Raw genomic sequence first — 22,793 nt, forward strand, 5'->3', positions numbered from 1 at the left:
ACGAGCGTCAGATGCTTATTCGTCTGTGATGATTTGGCATTATGAGGGACGGACGCTGCCTTGGGTAAAATCGTCTTGAGCAGGTGTAGGTGTGTAATAAAATGTAAGGCATGGGAAGTAGGGGCAGCAAAATAGCGACTTGCATCATGCAAATTTTTGCTTTCCCATGCTGCACGCCGATGTGGATAGATAATGAACAGCACTGGAGGTTGTTTTCGGATGGCTTGGTTTGCATAATCATTGCCAGAAGGGGGAAGGAACTCGTCAGGTGGTCAGTTAACTTTATGCATACTGCTGATGAGGGACCGGAGTGGACCGTGAAAAATGTGGTTTGATTGTTTTCTCAAATTAAAAAAAATAATCTCAATACTTTCATCAAATTCACTGCAATGTAATGTAACTGCTCATATTTAAAGGAAGGATGAATTTGATATATGAAAAATGATTCACAGGTTGGACTACGTCTTTGTGGAATATACTGGGTGCAAAAAAAAAGTGTGACGAAATAGTGTCAGATTTTAAACGCTTATTACTTGGCCATTTATGAATGGATTTCAATCCTTATCGCACCATATGCTTCAGATTTGATGCAAGATTCGTTTGGTGTAAATATTGTACTAGTTTGTCATTGGTAAACTATTGAAAATTGGTCAAACTTTTTGACCGTAATCACGTAATTGCACGCTATGACTGTCGAGAGAACAAGGAGAAATGAGCCGATAGCGAAGTTATAGAAAAAGTGTACCTGTAAGTTTTCTTTCAGTTCGTTTTGGGATGACGCTGTTTTCATATCGTTAAACGCCGTCAATGAGACTAACTCAAAATTTAGTAAAATTTCACTCAAAATCGTAGTTAGTTAAATTTTACTCGATTTTTTTCATAATTGTTCTTGAATGTGACGAAAATTGTACGTCTTTTAAATCTATGAGTATACTTTTAGGCTGAGTAAAATTCTCCTTGATTTTCCTCAAAAATCGGCGTGAATACCTGGAAAAAAAATAATTCAGTTTATACTCAAACTGAGTAAAATAGGGGAAATGAATGTTATGTCGGCCTAAGTGTCCCTAATTTGGGCCCATACATAAATTCAGCAATCGACTAAATTTTCAATAGCAACCAAAAATATCCCTTAGTAACGTCCCAATAACGCGTTCATCTAGATAAAATTGATAACTAGCAGATTTTTAGCGATGGGCCTCAATCTAGGCCAACATTAGAGCCATTTCCCCTATCACTTATCTTTTCCAAATCGCTCTGTGGACAAAAGCAATGTACATCGCAAAAACCTAACAATAGATCAGCGCCGTCATGTCACACCGGCAACAAAGGGAAGCGAGAGCACACCGGGCACCTAAGCAACAGGAGGAAAACATCAGCACAAACCATTCCAAATAAAATTATCGCGCCCGGGACACAAAACTATTCAAAGGCGAGCACCAAAAAACTCCACGGCAGCACAAAGCATAAATAAAAATAAAATATAAGCACGCAGCGGAGCTAAAACACACAACCGTTCTCGAGCTATTCTCAAAGCGAACTCGCTCTGAAACACAATGTATCCACATGCCAAAATTTAGCTCTCAAGGACTTTATTTACCCTCACGGCTTTGGCAATTATCCCGGCCCATACAAATTTTATTTATTGAATAACGCTGTAGTCTGTGATAATCCGTGTACCTGTTGTAAAGAGAAAATATAAAATAAAATTCATTACACTGTATAACGTTAACCAATAAAGACGTGTTTCAATCGTACTCTACCATTGGTTATGGGCCCAGAATCCCTAACCGGAAGGTTCAGAAGATTTTTTCCATTGAAGCAGCAGTATGTCCACAAGCGGAAGTTCGGGATCCGGACAGCAATGTCAAGGGAATGGAGATGGCAACGGAAGAGGCAGGACTGAAGCAGGAAGCGTTGGAGTCAGAAGTTCCGTTGCGCTGCCAGCCATTGAAAAGCTAAAAGTAAGAGAGAATTATTCGACGTGGGCATTTGCGCTGCGGATGATTCTGATCCATGAAGGAAGCTGGTCTGCCATTGACGGAAACGGTGAAGATGTTCCTGAGGACGTGAAGTTGCAGGCTCTCGCAACGATCTGGCTAAGTCTGGAAAGCTACAACTACAGCCTGGTTCAGGATGCGGAAACTGCGAAGGAAGCTTGGACGAAGCTGCAATCTGCATTTCAGGACAGCGGATTAACCAGGAACATTGGGCTGCTCAGAAAATTCACGTCAGTAGGGCTAATCAATTGTGCTAGCGTTGAGGCGTACGTGGACGAATTGATGAGCACAAGTCACAAGCTCGCATTCGTGAGATTCAAGGTGGAAGATTCTTGGCTCGCGGCGATTCTGTTTATGGGACTTCCTGAGCAGTACGAGCCCATGATCATGGGACAAGCCGAAAGAAGTTCGGCGAGCTAAAGGACAGTAACAAAGGTGAGAAGCTGTGAGAAACCGGGCACTTTGCAGCCAAATGTCCCAATGCCAAAAAGCCATCTTTTAAACCAAGCAAGTCAAAAGGACTGTGCTGTATTTTCGCTATTGGATTCCAGCCAGAAGAAAGCATGGAAGTTGCTAATGTGTTGGAAATTCCGGACTTAGCAACCAACCTGTTATCCGTCAGCACCATCTGTAAGCGAGGAAACAAGGTAGTATTCACGGCGAACAAGTGCGAAGTCTGGGATGAAAGCGGCGAGCTTGTCATTACCGGAGTTGAAGAAGGCGGTCTCTATCGTGTCAGCCTTCCGGAAAAATCGTTTTTGGTAAACAGCATCGAGTTGTGGCATAGACGTCTTGGCCATTTGAATAAAGGAAGCTTGAAGAAACTCAAGGAAGTGGCTAGCGGAATCGACTTCAAGAATGAAGCACTTACCAATTGTGTATCGTGTCTCACGGGCGAACAGGCACGATTTTCGTTTATCACCAATGGTTCAAGGTTAGAGATGAACTAGCCTAAGGCTAAAAATCTCTTAAATAAAGAATTAAAAAAAAACAATGGTTCAAGGGGAAGGAATTGCTAGAGCTGGTGCACTCCGATCTGTGCGGTTCCGTGGAGGTGTCATCGTTTGGAAGAAGTCGCTACTTTATTACCTTCGTGGACGATGCCAGGAAGAATCAGGCGCTTGAAACATTCATTCAAATTCAAACCTAGACCCGAGAGACAAAGTGCAATGGGACGGAGTACGTCAACGAAAGTTTCCGTGAAGTTCCAGAAGGTATCCGGCATCAAACCACGTGTCCGCAGACGCCTGAACAGAATAGTGTTGCAGAACGCATGAGCCGCACGTTGGTGGAGAAAGCACGGTGCATGCTCAACGATGCAAAGCTTGGTAAGCAGTTTTGGGCGGAAGCAATTTCGACAGCTGCCTATCGGGTCAATCGATGTCCAACGCGGTCATTGAAGAACATTACGCCAGAAGAGGCGTGGTCTGGAATGAAGCCGCACCTCCAGCATCTCAAGATTTTTGGATCTCAAGTGAAGGCACACATTCCGAAAGTGAAGCGGAAGAAGTTCGATGCCAAGGCTATTGTGAGGACACCAAAGGCTACCGTTTGTACGATCCTGACAGCGGTGAGTTTCAAATCAGTCGAAATGTTGTAGTCCTAGCAGAAGGTGAATCAAGTCCAAGCCTAACGAGTGATCAAAATGCACAGCCAGTGGAGTTCATGGAGCTGAATTTCCAAGAGCTGTTGGTACCAATCAGCGCTGCTGATGGAAGAGCAGCAATACGAAGTCGTTGTAGTTTCTTCTGATGGTGAAGATGAAGACATCGAAGAGGTTGCGCATGCAGCTGAAAACGCGCTCCCATCGCAACTGAATAGACCAGCTGATTCGCAGCAAGGGTTAAGGGGCAGCGATCGGGAGCGCAGTTATCCAGGCAAGTACAATGATTACATTAGCTTTGGAGTATATTCTGGTGATACCATTTCCCCCCAGTTACCTCCTGATTTAACCAACGGTGAATGTGCGATGGACGATCCAATGACTTACGAAGAAGTTCTGCAACGGCCTGACAGAGATCATTGGGTTCAAGCGATGAACGATGAGCTGAGGTCACTGAGCGAGAACAGCACGTGGGTGCTTGCGGATCTGCCTGAGGGGCGGAAAGCGATTCGGAACAAATGGGTGTTCAAAGCGAAGCGTGAAAGGATGCTCGCAGAGGCTGGGACTAGATTACGACGAGGTGTACTCTCCCGTAGTACGGCATGTGACGATTCGTTACCTCATGGCGTTGGCGGTGAAATACGATCTGGACATCGATCAGATGGACGTAGTTACGGACTGGTTCGTTCCTCAGTAGATTGTTGCCTGTACTGGATGATGTGTGGAGACAAGCTGATTTTCGTCACTATTTACGTAGACGAGTTTCTGATCTTCACCAACGATCAGAATCTGAAGCGAAAGCTGAAAACATATTTGAGCGAACGATTCAAGATGAAGGATCTCGGTGAGGCCGCAGCAACGCCAGTTGATCCCAGTTTAATATTGGACAAATCCATGGGACCGAGAAACCAGAATGAAGCCGAGGAGATGAAGCAAGTTCCTTTCAAAGAAGCAGTTGGATGTCTGTCTTTCGTAGCCCAGGTGACTCGTCCGGCCATCGCTATTGCGGTGAATGCAGCTAGTCAGTTCAGCGCCAATCCGGGACGTGAGCATTGCGAGGCCGTCAAGAAGATAATTCGGTACTTGAAAGGAACATCGACGAAGAAGTTGGAGTATTTCAAGCGAGGATCATCGGAACTAGTCGGATTTAGTGATGCCGATTGGGGAGACTTGCGGTCGTAGATATTCGAGCAGCGGCCAGTAATTATCAATTGTGACAACCAATCTGCAATCAGCATCGCGAATAATGACGATAAAAGAATGTTAGCATTCGCTACCACTTTGTGCATGATAGTCTAAAACAAGGAACGACGCAGCTGATGTACATTCCGACCATGGAGCAACCAGCTGATGGTTTCACAAAGCCATTAGCCGTTCAGAAACAACAGTTTTGCAAACTATTAGGTGTCTCGGATTAGGGAGGAGTATTGAATAACGCAGTAGCCTTGATAATCTGTGTCACTGTTGTAGAGAGAAAATATAAAATAAAATTCATTCCACTGTACATATAACGTTAACCAATAAAGACGTGTTTCAATCGTACTCTACAATCGTGCTGTTAAATATCATGACACTCACGTGACACTCGTCTACGCATCAACCAACTATCGCTGACAGAACATTTTGTCACGCAGTGAGAGGTAGAGCCATGGCCACCAGTAAAGCTGGGCTTAGACAGGGCAAGTCAGTAAAATACAACTGACTTGAACGCGAATTGAACGTGTAAACCATGCCATTCAACTGACTTGATCAACTCACTTGAATTGAAAAAAGTTGAACCAGGCTCAACTTTTCAAGTCAATTGAATTCAACTGAGTTGATCATTTAACTTGCCTAGTCTAAACCCAGCTTAATGGTCACTGCGCACAAGCAAAATGTGACACTCGCTGCTGATGATGAAAAGCACAACGAAAACAGTGAAGACTTCTGCAGTACGATGATGAGAAAAAGCGAAAAGATAGAAGTAAATGAAAACAATGCCTACGCATTCCAAGTTCATCTCGGCAGGCGCGACTGTGTGAGTTACAAACAAAGCAGGCAACATTAAACGGAAGCTGTTGGGTTCACTCACCAACACACTCACACAAGCAAGCAAAGCAGCAATTGCTTTAAAACGAGCACAGATGAGTGTCGTGATTGTCGGGAATGACTAGATCGGTGATGGATCACAACCGAAGACGACATTCACCAGTTGCTTTTTACTTCATTCGTCAACTTGATGGACGGTCTACCATCAGCTGTTTAACGATCGCAACTCTGCTTATTGATGATCTCAGCGTATTGCTTATGAGCAGTTCCACGCCAAATGAAGAATCGATCAGATTTGATGTTCTCCGATTTGCTTGAATTTTTGCATAATTTGTGTGTTATGGGTATTCTTACATTAGGGCTAAATTTCGGTCATTTTGACATTTTTCAAAATTGCGAAACCGACATTTTTCTTTAAATTGTAGCACAAAATTGTCACTTCTAATCAAAATGACGGCTGAGACAAAGTTGTAGGAAAAATATATTTTGTTTGCAGAACAAATTTGAACAATCTTTGACGTAGGGCTACATCTGTAATTTCTATATGGGGGTACACTTTGTGAAAACCGAAAATGGAACATGTAACAAAATTATGAAAGATTTTGAACGTTAATAACTCAGCTGCCCCTGGACCAATTTCAATAATTGTACCACCAATCGATCAGAAATATTTCTACGCATCTGTTTATTCAAGACTTTATCATTTTTCAAAATGTCACTATTGAAAATTGCACGAATGTGCAACTGTTGCCTTGATAAAAAATAATCACCGATTGCCTGTGAAACGCGTTTTTCCTAACACAGATTTCAAAGTTGAATTGCATTCGGTCTCATCAAACGGTGTTTATTCAATCACCGCGTGGTGAATGGTGGTGTTCTCCAGTACACAACGAAAGGCTGTCTGCAAGCAGCGAGCTGCAGCCCACATGAGCATCCATAGAAGGAGGAAGAAGCCGTACCGCTATTGATCGAAATCAGTAGCTCTTCGTGAGTCACTGTGGGCCATCTATGTCAAGCGCGTCATACTAAATAGTATAAACAGAGAGAACCCCGCTCAAATTCCTACTCCTACGCAAAACACAAGCTTAAGAAAAAAAAAATCTTATTGTGCACACTGCACAGTGGTTTGAATGCTCAATATCACGAACTTTTTAATTTGCGCCTTCAATGTCGATTTTTTCACTATGGTCTCTTTAAAAGAGTTTTTGTATAAAATAAGGCGCAAAGACTAGTGATAGGTTTTAGTTCGGAACTCCACCACAGGCGGCGCTGCAAAATTTTACTTTTTACATTTACAAGATAGGTATGTAGTGTCTTCAGCAAAGTTGTAGATAATTTTACTACAGCAATCTTTGCTGGACACACAAATCCTCTATATTACTTAGTTTTTTTTAGATACGTAGCGTTTAATGTGACTGTTCAACAAAATTTTTTTTTTTCAGTTTTTATAACATATTTAAAAAACTATAGGTTTTAGAAGACTAGGACGAGGACGAGGATACTAAAAAGGACAAATGTTTCAATGGAATTTGAGATCACTTTTGAACAAGCTTTCATCCTATTCAAGATTCACCTGCCGGATTTTGCCGGATTTTTGTCTGTGAGGGCACAAAGTATGTAATTTTTTTACTAAATTTGTGAATAACTCAGTCTGTGTAATCGATACTTTTTGGACGTCTTGAACAAAGTTTTGTATTGTGATAAAATATATATATTTGTAGAACATTATAGTCTTCTAAAACCTATAGTTTTTTTTAAATCTATCTATATATATAAAAATGAATTTCTGTCTGTCTGTCTGTCTGTCTGTCTGTCTGTCTGTCTGTCTGTCTGTCTGTCTGTCTGTCTGTCTGTCTGTCTGTCTGTCTGTCTGTCTGTCTGTCTGTCTGTCTGTCTGTCTGTCTGTCTGTCTGTCTGTCTGTCTGTCTGTCTGTCTGTCTGTCTGTCTGTCTGTCTGTCTGTCTGTCTGTCTGTCTGTCTGTCTGTCTGTCTGTCTGTCTGTCTGTCTGTCTGTCTGTCTGTCTGTCTGTCTGTCTGTCTGTCTGTCTGTCTGTCTGTCTGTCTGTCTGTCTGTCTGTCTGTCTGTCTGTCTGTCTGTCTGTCTGTCTGTCTGTCTGTCTGTCTGTCTGTCTGTCTGTCTGTCTGTCTGTCTGTCTGTCTGTCTGTCTGTCTGTCTGTCTGTCTGTCTGTCTGTCTGTCTGTCTGTCTGTCTGTCTGTCTGTCTGTCTGTCTGTCTGTCTGTCTGTCTGTCTGTCTGTCTGTCTGTCTGTCTGTCTGTCTGTCTGTCTGTCTGTCTGTCTGTCTGTCTGTCTGTCTGTCTGTCTGTCTGTCTGTCTGTCTGTCTGTCTGTCTGTCTGTCTGTCTGTCTGTCTGTCTGTCTGTCTGTCTGTCTGTCTGACCCTTATAGACTCGGAAACTACTGAACCGATTGGCGTGAAAATTTGTATACAGGGGTTTTCGGGGCCGTGGAAGGTTCTTATGATGGTTAGAGACCCCTCCCCCTTATGTAAGGGGGGGGGGGCTCTCATACAAATGAAACAGAAATTTCTGCATAACTCGAGAACTAATCAAGCAAATGGAACCAAATTAGGCATGTGGGGGCGAGTGTGGGGGTATAAGGAGATAATCATAGGGGGTAGCCCCTTAGATAATAGGGGGGGGGGGGGCTACGTACAATATAGCATGCTTTTTTTTAAATCGGCGCATAAACTCAAGCTAATATTGAACCCCGAGCAAGACCGGGCACACTCAGCTCGTATGTTATAAAAACTGAAAAAATAAATAAATTTTGTTGAACAGTCATATTAAACGCTGCGTATCTCAAAAACTAAGGAATATAGAGGATTTGTGTATCCAGCAAAGATTGTTGTAGTAAAATTATCTACAACTTTGCTGAAGACACCACATACCTATCTTGTAAATGTAAAAAGTAAGATTTTGCAGCACCATGGGGTGGAGTTCCGAACTAAAAACTATCACTAGTCTTTGCGCCTTATTTTATACAAAAACTCTTTTAAAGACATCATAGTGAAAAAACCGACATTGATGGCGCAAATAAAAAAGTTCGTGATATTGAGCATTCAAACCACTGTGCACTAGCTCGAAATAGCGTTTCAGTTAAGTGTAAAATTGTTTTAAAGACTTCCGATTTCGCAAAGGTTGATTTAATTGAATCCAACTTAAATATTGAGTTAAACTGCAAAGGACCATCCAATTTTACACGACTTACTTCTCGTCAGCAAAATGTAGCTTCAATTCAATCTTGCTCATCGTAAGTAAATCGCAGTGTATGATCATAAACAAACGCAAACTGCCAATTCATGGCATTCAATTACACCTAGATAGAAATCCCGATTCCGAACACGAACCGGCAGCGTGTGTGACGATAAAATTTGTGTGTGCACTCACATCACATAGGATGCTCCCGTGTTAACCTCCTACCTACTACTACCTGTACCAAGCAACGGGGGCAAGCCAAGCAAAACAGGATATTAGCAATATCGATACCTTTACTGCTACTCCTCCCCCTCCCCCATCCATAATGTCTGCGCCGGCGAAGATTCGAATGGGAAACAGAAGCCCTGCGCGCCATGGTGAGAGCAATAAGAACCAAATTAGCCGGAAGTCTACTGCCTACCCACTTTATTCGTGTCTGCCGTTGCGCTGATGTATCATCATTGGCGTCGTACCTACATCGTAAAAAAAAAAAACGAACAAATTTGGCAATTTTTCGCCGCATGCTACGCCGTGAACCCTAACGGTAATTTAAAGTGATTCACTGGTTGATCCAAGCAACCTTAGTCTCCCACCTGGACTGGGGATGTGGTTTCTGCGGTTGCTAGGTTAAGATGATGAATTCGTCAATCAGGGCTTTGATGGGTCCTTCAAATTGTAAACATTCACTTCCGGTTTCTTCCCGTAAACATTTGCTTCCCGCGCATTGCACACAGTTGGTGCGTGGGAGAGAAAGGACGAGGCGAGAGAATCCTAATGGGTTTCCCATTTGGTGCCTGGGTGATTTATGAATGAACTCAGGCATCAGGATCCTTAGACGATGAGAACCGACCGACGGCGCGCCCTAACTGGCTGGCTGTAGGAAATCCTTGAAAATGTAGGCGTCCAGCTGTGAGAAAACACTTCTCACGACACGCCAAATGCCGGGCCCGAATATGATGCGAATGTGACGAAGAGCAAAACCGACTAGGCCAGCAGACTAATAGTTCTGTTGTTTTCCTTGCCTTTTCATGGCATCCTCCGGTCGTTGGTGGCGGCAATTCTTGGAAGGTTTTACTTTTTTAGCTTGGGTTCGGTTGGTCAGAATTGGAAACGAACACACCAGCAGATAAGAAAGCGGTTGTAATTCGGTACCAAATTAAAAAAAACGTGGAAGGACACGGCAAAACCCTTATCAAAGCTCCGCACAAATTGATTCCGTTACTATCGTTGCCGTTGGCGATTCGGATAGCGGTATCTAGTCAGGTCGATTCTCTTCTTTTTTGTTGCTGCGACAACGAATCGGATTTCTTTCGAACCTTGGCTGAGTAAGGAGCTGTTGTTGTACAACAATAAGCTTGTCTCTTTGTGCAGGTCGTTTCAGAAAATCGATTCTCCGATTGCTTCGTTCCGATTTTTTTCCTTGGAATTGATGATGTCTTTATTGAGGGCTTATTCATCAATCAGTTGCCGAGGCGATTCACGGCCAAGTTGATCACGAAGCTTATTCGTGAACAGAACTTGCGAGTGCATATTGTTGTCACCGTCGTCCATCGAATCCGGTTATTCCAGTTCAACAAACTTACGTGCTATTTTTAGCTCCAAACAAACAGTCTTCCCTTTTGTCGGGTATATGCTTGAACCGTTCGCCGAAAGCGAAATCTTCGAAGTCAATAAATTTTTCGTCCACTCGAGAGTGAATCTCGGCGCGTGTACGTTCCACTACTGGTGATGAATCAGAACCATTTCCAAAGAAATTCGCACAATCCGTTGGTAAACGATCTAAGGCTACAGCAATCATGAATCATGCTTCTGTTGGCTTGCTGCCGGCTACATCAGTTCAGTGCGATAAAATGCACACCCGACGAGTACGTGCCGTATTGGCCGTGCACAGCATAAGAACGTCGCCATAGTCGTCGTCGTCGTCGTCGTGGTGGAAGAAGTCGTCGAATCTCTCTGCCTGGCTTCGCCCAAAGGGTATTCGATTTCCAATCGAAGTCAACCGGTGCGGTGGTTTTGCTGCTTCTACTGGCACACTTTGATCCCCCAACAGGTAGAGTGAATGACACTTTGTTTTTCTCTCAGCTTCTAATATGTGTGTCACTCACAAGTGTCTCCACGGGGCAAAGCTGCTAGGGTTCGAAACTCGTTTTTTTTATTTGTCGCGTTTGCTTCATTACTTAGCACCGTGTATTTCACAAACTCACGCACACACCAGGTCGATGTAAACATCGCACCTCTCCCACTTGGGATTGATTGGCGGTATGTTGTTGTTGTTGTTGTTGTTGATGATGTTGCGCTCAACTGTGTCGTAGATTCGATTGAGTTGCCGTGGAAAACTTGTTTCTTTTCGTGATCGGAACGAATCTGACCGGCAATTTTGTTGTTATTTTCGATTCTTTGAAGATGCAACAAGATTTTGTTTTGAGTTTGTAGGAGTGGAGTTTATTTCGATTGGATGATCTCATTTGATTAGAACGGATTTGTTACCAGCTTTGCATTGGAAGCTTTAGGCTTTCATGATTAATAGGGCTTGAATGCCCTCAATGTGATCTTTAAAAGATATGTTTTGGTCAAGTACTAATCCAAGATATTTCACTTGACTTGACCTAGAAATTGTAGCTCCGTTTATAGTGAATATGTGACTACGTACTACTAGGTTTCAAAAAGGAAGGACATATTCTCAATTATTATATTAATCATTACCTAGCGTAACATTTGAAGGGCCTATTATCTTGTGTAAACAAAACTTGTATGGCCCTTTTCACGCCAACTGAAGTAGGAGGAATTGCAAAACTTAACTAATTCTCGTTTTTATCACAAAGCTAACTCTTTCGACTGAAGTGTAATGAAGAATATCCCTCAAACACTTCCGAAAACGTTTTTTGATACAAAACAGTGTCAAAATCTAGAGAAATTTCATGGCATTAATCAACTCTTTATTCATCAGAACAACACTATCAGAATGAAACAGGGGAAGCTCATAAGTTTTGACAGGCGCACCGGCGCAACCATCGGTAATTGAGAGATTTACAACTGACAAGAGATTTAAAGCGAGCTTTTGCGCTCTCTTTCTCCATTACTCTTTTTGCTGCAATCAGATATCCAAGTGCACAGCCAGAAATGCACGCCCATACATCACAAATGTTCTTCTAATTTAAACTCACACATTCAAACCGGTCTGCAAGTATGATAACGTCCAAAGTATAGATGGGCGATCCACTCCCGAGCTATTCTAAAGAGCCGATTCACTAAAGTGAGCTGATGATCCGCGGTTCATTTTTTTAGGAACCGCAGCTCATCAGCACACGTGACGTAAACCGGATTTTTTTTCAAAAAACTACAAGGGACAGCCCTATGGGGTTGTACGCAATGGTGACGTAGGACTACGTTACACGTTATATAATAAATGGTAATGTGTATCTTTATTCAGCCAGGTATTAATCTGAACCATATTTTAATTATTTTCCTTACCTAATTTTTGTATTTTAATTTTCTGTTCTATTTACTATCGTACAGATTTGTCTTGAATCTGATGAAATATTGCTTGGAGCTAATGCCCATGATTGTGCTGGGTAATTAAAATTTTTATTCAACAGATTGCGTTCAACGTATCCACATCGTATAATGGCCGCACCAAGCAGACCGCTCGTAAGTCCACCGGAGGAAAGGCTCCTCTCAAAAAGATGGAGGAGTGAAGAAGTCTCATCGCTACCGGCCAGGAACTGTCGCTCTGCGTGAGATCCGTCGTTACCAGAAATCGACCGAGCTGCTGACTGCAAGTTGCCTTTCAAGCGTCTGGTCCGTGAAATCGCCCAGGACTTCAAGACCGATCTGCGCTTCCAGAGCTCGGCCGTTAATGGCCCTACAGGAATTCAGCGAGGCCTATCTGGTCGGTCTGTTCGTCATCTATGCCAAGCGTGTTACAATTAATTCATGTTCCATCTACGTCAAAACCGTACGGTCGTGTCATGGATGCAACCTCTTATTCTTTTTGTCAACATTATTTTCATAAGGCAAATCAACTAATTTCTTATCGCGAACTTTGCTAACGCTGCTTTCGAACATTTAAAAGTTCAATAAATCATCAAAATCTCTTTCACGTTGGAAATCGATTTGTGGCCCTGAAAAGGGCTGATTGATTGTTTGGATGGTACGAATTTACTTGGAGCTAGTGTACTTGGTGACGGCCTTGGTTCCTTCAGAAACAGCGTGCTTGGCCAACTCACCCGGCAGCAGCAGACGGACAGCAGTTTGGATTTCGCGGGAGGTGATCGTCAAGCGTTTGTTGTATTGAGCCAGACGGGACGACTCAGCAGCAATACGTTCGAAGATGTCATTGACGAAGCTGTTCAAGATGCTCATGGCCTTCGACGAGACTCCGGTGTCCGGGTGGACCTGCTTCAACACCTTGTAGATGTAGATGGCATAGCTTTCTTTCCTGCGCTGTCTCCTCTTCTTCTTCTCTCCCTTGACGATGACTTTCTGTGCCTTTCCGGACTTCTTGGCGGCCTTTCCACTGGTTTTCGGTGCCATAATTTAGCTGTTCGCTTCGGTAGAGGATAACTGATAGTTGTTTCAACGGTGGTGTCTCGTTTTGTGCCTGTAGCATAAGAAGCGAAACTCCTCCCCTTTTCAGTATTTTGCTTCCCACTGCATGTATTGTACCCTCCCTGTATTAATAATATGCTACTCGACGCAGGTATAAGTATACCCTCGATGAGTGAAATAAACCGACCTATCTGGTCGGTCTGTTCGCCATTCACGCCAAGCGTGTCACAATTATGCCAAAGGACATTCAGCTTGCTCTTCGTATTTGTGGTGAACGCTCTTAATTTTTCCGTCGAAATCTATCAAAACCGGCCCTTTTCAGAGCCACTAAAAGATTCCACAAGAGAGTTGGGAAGGAAAATTCTGCTGCTTACAACTGATCGCATCACAGTGAATCCTGATCTAAAAATTGCAACCAGCAAGTGCCCTAGAACCAAGGGTTTAGAAGCAGAAGGGTGAAAGCCAATTCGCTTTTTCGATTTCCTCTTTTGTGATGACCATAGCTTCCTATTTCGCACTATTTCTGCTATGCTCTTCTGTCATCCACAACAATAAACGTATCAATGAAGGTGTTTGCCGTCGAGTTAACGTTATTTGACCGTGCACTTCGTAGTTGCTCCTCCGTGAATGATCACAACTAATCCACTTGCACAGAGAACTACATAAATGGGTGCATGGGATAAGCTTTCCATCTTCAATGTACAAGCACATTAATTCATTCTATAGATCAATTCACAGCGCCGGCCACGTCCTCCCGGTCTTTTGGGGAGGGAAGGATGATTAGTTCGACGTCCGGTTATTACTAGAGACCGAGAATACCTCTACATCTCCACGGCTATCTCGGGAAGGATAGAATAAGGCAAAGTGAAAAATTGCAAGGGGGGGGGGGGGGGGTAGGGGATTGAACTCCCTACCTTCTGCTCAGTAAGCAGAAACGGTAACCACTGAACTACAGAACCTCGTCGTAATGCTATATCGACATGTTTCGTCTACTTACTACTCTCTGACGACTGTGCTGGGGAAGGAGCATATGCATGTACGTAATTGGTGGATTTGTTAATTATTTCGACGCTTTTGGACAATGCTTGACATTTACTACTTTTTCAATAGTTTCTTGTTGAACATAAACAGTCAACAGCATTGATATCGGTGATAAAATTATTGAAATTGGTTCAGGGGCAGCTGAGTTATTAACGTTCAAAATCTTTCATAATTTGTTACATGTTCCATTTTTAGTTTTTACAAAGTGTACCCCCATATAGAAATCAAAGACGTAGTCCTACGTCAAAAAACACGCGTTGCTTCTTTACGCATTGAACAGTCACCGCGTAAACCAAGATGCGCGCGTAATTCAACAAGTGCATACTGATTGATATCATCAACCGTAAAATCAAACTTCCAAGCGGCTGTATGGGAGAGAGAGAGACATATGTACATGTGTTACACGATGTTAAATTTCTACTGGTATTATCCAATGTATTTACGTACCCAGCTTCTATTGCTGATGTTATTCCTCCAGCATATGTGCTCTCACCTCTCCTCCCATCATTCTCTGGGGGAGCGGAAGATCCGCAGAAAAGCAAATACCCGAAAAGATAAGTGCAGCTCTACAGCTTAGCAGCTCATCTCCGGATCCGAATCATCGGCTAGAATGATTCAGTGAGATGACAGCTGTCGGACCCGTCCAGCTCTTCGGATCTTTTTCTCTCTCGATTCTTCACGATTCAGCTCCGGATCCGGATCTGAGCTGATGATCTAGAGCTGAAGCCGAGAATAGAGAGAGCTCCGCTTCGCTAATGCACGCTCTGCTCTGAATACACCATTAGACTTATGATATCAGTGAGCTGATGAGCCGCGGATCATCAGCTCACTTTAGTGAGTTGGGTCTATAGAGCACCTCGGGAGTCCATCTCTAGATCTGAGCTGAGGCCGAGAATAGTGGGAGCAATTGTGCTGGAGAATCAAGGTGGATTCCGTCCTAAGCGATATTTCACGCGTGGAGTGCTCCGCTCTGCTAATGCAAGCTCTAATCTGAATACACCATTAGACTTATGATATCAGTGAGCTGATTAGCTGCGGTTCCAAAAAACGAACCACGGGTCATCAGCTGACTTGAATGAATCGGGTCTAAAGAACAGCTCGGGAGCCCATCTCCAGATCTGAGCTAATGATCTGGAGCTGAAGCCGAGAATAGTGAGAGCAAATCTGCTGAAGAATTAACATCAGAAATAAAATCTGTATGTAGACTGGATTACATAGCTAGAGAAAAGGCGTAACATCGTGTAACACGATGTCGATCATATCATCGCGTTTGAAATGTGTGTAAAAATTTCTATAATTTAAAGGTGAACTGAAGAGCTGTTCAAAAGAATCGACTCCCTTTAATCAGCTGGACGGGTCTGATCCGCTCAGCCAGACGAGCTATTTTGCCCACCTCTAGTCCAAAGCGTACCAGACTGCTGTTTCCGTGTTGCCCCCGTTTGACGCGTGACTGCTGAAAGTTTCAATTACAACTAGTGGTGCAAACCGCCATGTATTGCGGAAAATTTGTGGTATGTTTCAAGAGGTGATAGAAGGTCTGCTTGGCTTACATCAGGCATTTGACCATTCACAAACTTACCACCGCCTCCAAAAAAACCTCGCTTTTAGGTACAATATTTAACGAGTTTTGTCATGGGAGTGATATCGACATGCTTAGAAATCAATGCATTAGGGATCAGGCAGACTATCCGAACTGAATTCAATCCTTTGTGAAGCAAACCAAGGTCGAAGATTTAATTGAGCCACATTATAAAATAGTGTATTCATGGTCACTTGTGGTCTGGAGTAAAGAAGTACAGCTATAATGTGACCATGAAATCTATACAAATCTGTGGAGGCGACGCCACTGAATATTATGGAAGTTGAGTTGGGAGAAATCTTCCATTTTTGTAAATAAGAGAAGAAAATAGAGGAAATGGCTCTAATGTTGGCCTATGAATCTAAGATTGGGCCGATCACTGAAAATCTGCTGTTTATAAATTTTATTTAGATTAACGCGTCATTGAGACGGTACTAATGGATATTTTTGGAAGCTATTGAAAATTTAGTCGATTGCTGAATTTATGTATGGGCCCAAATTAGGGGTATTTAGGCCGACATTACATCCATTTCCCCTATCTAAACTTTTCTGCAGTCTGTTGCAAATAACACGAAAACTACTTCCTTTAGCGAAAATGCCTGTGTCATCGGCGAACAAAGATTTGTGGCAACCCTGAGGCAAATCAGGGAGGTTCGAAGTGAAAATTTTATACAATATAGGCCCAAGAATGCTACCCTGAGGAACTCCAGCTCCAACAAGTAGTTGATCATATTTGGAATTTTGATAATTTACCTGCAGAGTTCTGTCACTTAAACTAGGTTTGAACTAATTTCATAATATAGAATGGAAAATTAAACTTTTTCAATTTGGCAATAAAGCCTTCATGTCAAACACTGTCGAATGCTTTGTTTATGCCAAGAAGAGCAACTCCAGTTGAACAGCCTTCAGATTTGTTTGAACGAATTAAATAGGTAACTCTTAAGAGTTGATGAGTAGTTGAATGCCCATGGCGAAATCCAAGATGCAGCAGGCACGAATCATTCGTAAAGTGGAAAATCCGACGGGGTGGGTCCACCACATGACCATTGTGGAGAAACCGAATGGATCGATAAGAGTGTGCCTTGATCCCTCAGAATTGAAGGGATTTTCACCAAATTCGAACTTTGGAGGATCTTGCGTCGACGTTGTGTGGTGCTGAGTTTTACACTGTGCTGGATCTCAAGGACGGATTTTATCATCTTGAGCTGGATGACGCATCTAGTGATATTTGTTTGTTCAGCACCCCGTTTGGAATTTTCAAATTCTTGAGGCTGCCGTTTGGATTGAATGTTTCAGTAGAAATGTTCCAAAAGTGGAATGAATATTTTTTCGGTGATATCGGCGGAGTGATTATTTATATGGACGATATTTTGATCACGGGGAGGACACGCGAGGAGCATGATCGACGTCTTCGCGCAGTGTTACGAAGGGCTGCTGAGGTGAACGCCAAATTTAATGCTAAGAAAATTCAGCTGAGAGTACAGAAGGTGAAATACGTGGGGCATATTTTTTCGAAGAACGGAATGGAGCCCGATCCAGAACGCACAAAGGCAATTACGGAGATGGAAACACCTAGGAATGTGAAGGCGCTTCAACGTTTTCTCGGCTCAATAAATTACCTCCGAAATTTTCTTCCACGTTTGTCTGAAGTCTGAAGATACAGTGGCTGCCTATCCCTACAGAAGCGGTTAACCGAATAAAAGATTTGATAACCAAGGCACCAGTTCTGAGCATTTTCGATGCTGAGAAGGAAGTGACTATCCAGGCTGATGCATCCAAACGTGGATTGGGTGTGTGAAGGAAAACCGGTAGCATACAGTTCGAGAAGCTTATCACCGAGTGAGCAGAACTATGGGCAAGTGGAGAAAGAGTTCCTGGCGATATTGTTTGCATGTAAGAAGTATCATCAATACATCTATGGTCGAGATGTTAACGTGCAGACGGATCATAAACCGTTGGTTGCTTTGATGCAGAAACCAATTTCAAAAATTCATGCATCGAGACTTCAACGAATCAAAATGAAGTTACCCAGGTACAATCTTAAGTTATGTTATGTCCCAGGAAAGTACATGTATTTGGCAGATTTTCTTTCCAGAGCATTCGTGACTACGTCGTTCATACCATTAACGTTTCCGAGGACAGGATCGCAGAATTTCAAAATGAAACCAGCAAGGATCCAATTCTGTCTAGGCTAAAGCAGCTATATTTGGAAGGTTGGCCTAATGATCGGTCCAAATTACCTGAGGAGCTACGATACTATTGGAGGTTTAAAGACCAGCTTAACGAAGACAACGGATTCATATTCAATGAGGATAGGATTTTTGTGCCTTATAGTTTGAGGTGTCAGATATTAGATTTGCTGCATGAAACTCACGGAGGAATAACCAAAACCAAAAAGCGTGCTGCAACAATATTCTACTTGCCACGGATGAATCAGGATATTGAACAATGTGTTTCGAAGTGTGCTGTCTGCGAAAAGTTTCAGAATTCAAATGTGAAAGAACCGTTACTTCCCCACGATGTTCCGCTACGCAGTTTTCAAAAAGTGGGCAGTGATTTTTTCGATTTTGGAGGAAAAAGTTTCTTGTTGATAGCCGATTATTTCTCAAAATGGATTCACGTTGTAAAAACAAGAGGGAAGTCAGCACGGACAGTATGTGATGTGTTCAGACGAGTTTTTAGCATTTATGGAATTCCTGAAAAAATTGTGTGCGATAATAATCCCTTCAATTCACGAGAAGTAAGAGATTTCTGTGATAAGTGGAACTGTAAAGTAGTTACGAGTAGCCCAAACTATGCACAGTCAAATGGGTTCAGTGAACGATGTGTACAAACGGTCAAAAGGATGATGCGAAAATGTGTTGATGCGAACACTGATTTCTATTATGCACTCTTGGAATACAACAATACGCCAGCTGCAATACTGACAGCATTGCCAGCAGAAATTTTGATGGGAAGGAGTCTACGATCGAAGCTACCAGTACAGAATCAACAGCTTGAAGGTGGGAAGGACAGTGTGTTGCGGGTGCAGCTGGAGAAGAATCAGCAAAAATACAAACAAGATTACGACAAAGAATTTAATTTCTAATTATTTCATAAACCTTCAGGCATGCTTGGCATGCACAGTTGTACATACCAACTGTTCATTTGTTAATAACTTTTCACTCAGTTATTGATTTTTTTTTTATTTAAAGCGATTGATAGATTAGGATCATAGTTTACAATAGATATGCAACGAGTAGGTAAATCGTAACATTTGAATCTACACCAATGCATTTTTACACTCAAAGTCCAAAATGTGCAGTGAGGATTTCTCACTTCATTTTTGCAACGCAAAAACAAATACAGTTTATTATTAGAATCTACTTCTACTTTTTTTTACGTATCCATAACACACCTAAACTCTATTCTATTTACTGCTTCAAACAGAACTATGTTTCGTCAACTGTGTGCAAAGTTATTAGCAAATAAGCAGTTCGTGACCAAAACTGTGTATGCCAAGCATGCCTTCAGGTAATCCGAGATCTCCATAAAGTACTCAGGATATATATTTTTCAAGTCTTAAGGCTGTTCAGGCACCGTTCTGAAGACATGTGGTTGATCAGGTACTATTCTGAAAATCCCAAACTGTCCAACAATCTCATAATATCTCTCGTATATCCTTTCAGGAAACCAGATAATTCCTAATTTTCCCTACGATCTTCAGGTGATCAGAGATCTCCAAAAACTTCTCTTGATTTTTTTTTTCAATACTTCTGGTTGATCAATTATTCTGAAGATCATACAAATCACAACTCTAAGATATTCTCTTATGATACCAGGTTGCTCAGAAATTATCCTAAAGGCCAAATTAGTGCTAAAATCACCGAAGCAAACGCACTTTGCACACGCACACATATGTAGGGATGAATACCAACTTCTTATTCTTCGCAATTTCAAGCTTATTGCTTCTCGCATATTAGCTTATTGCGTGCTCTTAACTTATTGTTCTAGATGCACTTTCACAGTTATTAATTGAAAGCATTCGATGCCTGTACCATTTGTGCATTAGTATAATTGTGTGGCAAGTACAATCATATTCCATGCCCAGGGAATTCGAGAAATTTCCCAACCCGAAAAATTCCTAGACCGGACCGGGAATCGAACCCAACCACCTCCAGCATGGTCTTGCTTTGCAGCTGCGTATTTACCGACTGAGCTAAGGGAGACCCCAATGAATACCAAACACCCTGTTGCAGTTTCAAATTTTAGAACTGTCGAGTGGCTTGAAACAGTTTTCAAACTCAGCATTGCGACCGGCCTTAGTGAGAATTTTATTTCTAATTGCTTGTAACAACCCTGCATATCTCACGATGTACCTAACGTGGTTCAAATTATAAATTCGCTACTATGAATGACTTCTTTCAACTTTCTACAGCCTCATTGGAGATGATCTGTCGTCGGCGGAAGTTCCCAAGCAGTTCAACCGAGATTGTCATTTTCCAGAAAGATCGCCTTCAATGATTGTAAATCTACAAGTGTTCGTACACTGTGAATGACATCGAACCGCGAAAGCGAAGCGACAGTATGCACGGCATACCGCAGACAATTAAATCACGTATAAATGCTTCAAGGCAAATTACTACCCTGACCGTGAGCGAGCGAAGCGAGTATAGTCAAGTTTCACATGTACACTCGGACCTTTTTGCACGTCGCTGCGGACGGATGTCTCTCAGGAAGGAAACCTACTCACCAATAAAGTCTAATGATTTCCAGCGAACGACGACCGCAAACTCCGGTACGGTCGATCACGGCGCTCGGCGGCAATGAATGTGCTTTTGATTGAATTTTAGCACCACCCTTGGCTAGATCTCCAACAGCTAGACGTGTAGACGTGGGTTCACCCGAGTAAACAACGAGCCGAAAAATTGGGTAAATTAATCAACGCAGGCTACTGATAAGGGTTTCGACCGACCTCCAGTGCGTTTTCTTTATGTTCGTGCGAGTGGGGTAATATTACTTCACCCTCCTGTTGCTTGCTTGCTTGTTTACCCTCGCTGGTTGCGTTTGCATTTCGATTGAGTTGTTATATCTACCCCTTGGCGTGGGCAAAACAAAAACAAACCATCCAAAGAATGTCGGGACTTCCGAATACGGATTCAGGTTTTCACTACTAACCCAAATTTGACAATCTATTTATTTGCTTCCGTCCGAACCGGTCTCTTGTTGACTCTACCGGAAATGGTCCTTTTTCCAAATGCATGGTTCTTCAAATATTTGTTTGTTTATTTGCAGATACAGTCGCTTTTTTTAAATCCTAACCAAAGCAAACCGTGAAGTTCTCAAGCCGCGTCGGGATTTCACGATCAGGTTAGCCATGGATGTATCACATTTCCATGCCTACTACTAGGCACTGCGATGTTTTTATTTTACTGATCGGGCATTTGTAGGTGTGAGTGTGTGCGATTCCAGTTTCAAGGTGGCAAAAGTGATTTGTTGCGATTTTTTTTTTCAGCTGCCTGCGGTCTGGAATTACTACATTCCAATCGCGACTAATAACTACGACCACTACTAGTGTGTCATGTCAGTCGCGAATACACACACTGTGTTGTTCAAATGCATGCATGTGACATCGCGGCGGCGGGCAACGCCTTGTGTCTCACTGTACTATGACTATCGTAGCAGTGTTTGTGGTAGATAATAGGACGGGAATACACGTTCGTCGTTGCGATGAGCAGAAGTTATGTGACTGAAATTGATAATGATCTTCGTCACCAACCTGGTCCACTGATGATGATGATGATGATTTACTGTTGACAGTCATGTTTTTGTTTTGTGCTGAATGGGGGGTTCGCGGCACGAGAGCTCTGCGGTATTCGATGTTAAGAAGAGGAAAACAAGCTTGCGAAAGATAAGGCGCGAAGGATTGGCTTGCTGTGGTTAGTCATCCCATCTCAACTCAACACTCGCTTGTACATAAATCGCTCGCTACCAATCGGCTGAAACTGAAAGAGTATATCGCAGTACAGGCACTGGTCGTATTTTAATTGCGTTCTTTGATGGATTGTTGCGTGATCGCATGGAGGGACGATCGAAAGAGAATCGTTGGTGTAAGGACGGATGGGTTGGAATTTGGTATTCAGACAATTATAGTACATTGAATAAAGACACATCTCCTTATGGGGAATGCCATCTCGAGCGTAGGCCGGCTAAGCCGATGGTGCTACAGATTAGCGTGATAAAATGTCTGAACCAATTATTGTGGCGATTCGACCCGGCAAAATGATCTTGGTATAGGTCTGTGCAATTTGGTTCTTGTACAGGACCATTTTACAGAGTTCAACAACATTTTATGCCCCCTACGAGACTGCTTCAAAATGATGTTTTTATCGAGTGTTTTTTTCTTCTTCTAATATTATGAGAACGGCTCCTTAATGTTTTATTAAGGCAGTTAAGACTTACCAAATAAACGAATTAAAAAAAAACATTTTATGCTATCCATAAATTGAACTGAATTGAATTTTTTTTTTGATTCACAAAGAGTTGACTGTATATCTCTCCGGAAAGTGCTGTGTAAAAGCAAGATAGTCTCCGTCAGTGAATCGAATCCTCTCGATGCGAATCCATCCATCCGTTCCCGGATTGGTCTTATCAAAATTAAACCGAATGTATAAACACAAGAAAAAAAAGGCAAAAAAGCGTAAAGAATGCGAGCGTCGAATTCCTTTCTACGAAACAGGTTCCGTCGTATCAGTAGTTGTCGACGAAAGAAAGCAAGTTCAATCGGTCAAACAATTTGGCT

General features: G+C 42.5%; 2 protein-coding genes across 7 annotated transcripts in view; one reads left to right on the forward strand and one right to left on the reverse strand.

Moving 5' to 3' along the window:
• Positions 1–22,793, forward strand: part of mbc (myoblast city) — a 130,608-nt gene that overhangs the window by 2,744 nt on the left and 105,071 nt on the right. The window lies entirely within an intron of this gene.
• Positions 12,421–13,409, reverse strand: LOC135698256 (histone H2B-like). Its single transcript, XM_065218147.1, has one exon. It carries the CDS (start codon positions 13,375–13,377, stop codon positions 13,003–13,005), a length of 375 nt encoding a protein of 124 aa, XP_065074219.1. The 5' UTR covers positions 13,378–13,409; the 3' UTR covers positions 12,421–13,002.

This window comes from Ochlerotatus camptorhynchus, unplaced genomic scaffold, assembly GCF_037179485.1.
Source record: "Ochlerotatus camptorhynchus isolate MF236.1 unplaced genomic scaffold, CSIRO-AGI_Acam_v1.1 ptg000084l, whole genome shotgun sequence".
Taxonomy (NCBI): domain Eukaryota; kingdom Metazoa; phylum Arthropoda; class Insecta; order Diptera; family Culicidae; genus Ochlerotatus; species Ochlerotatus camptorhynchus.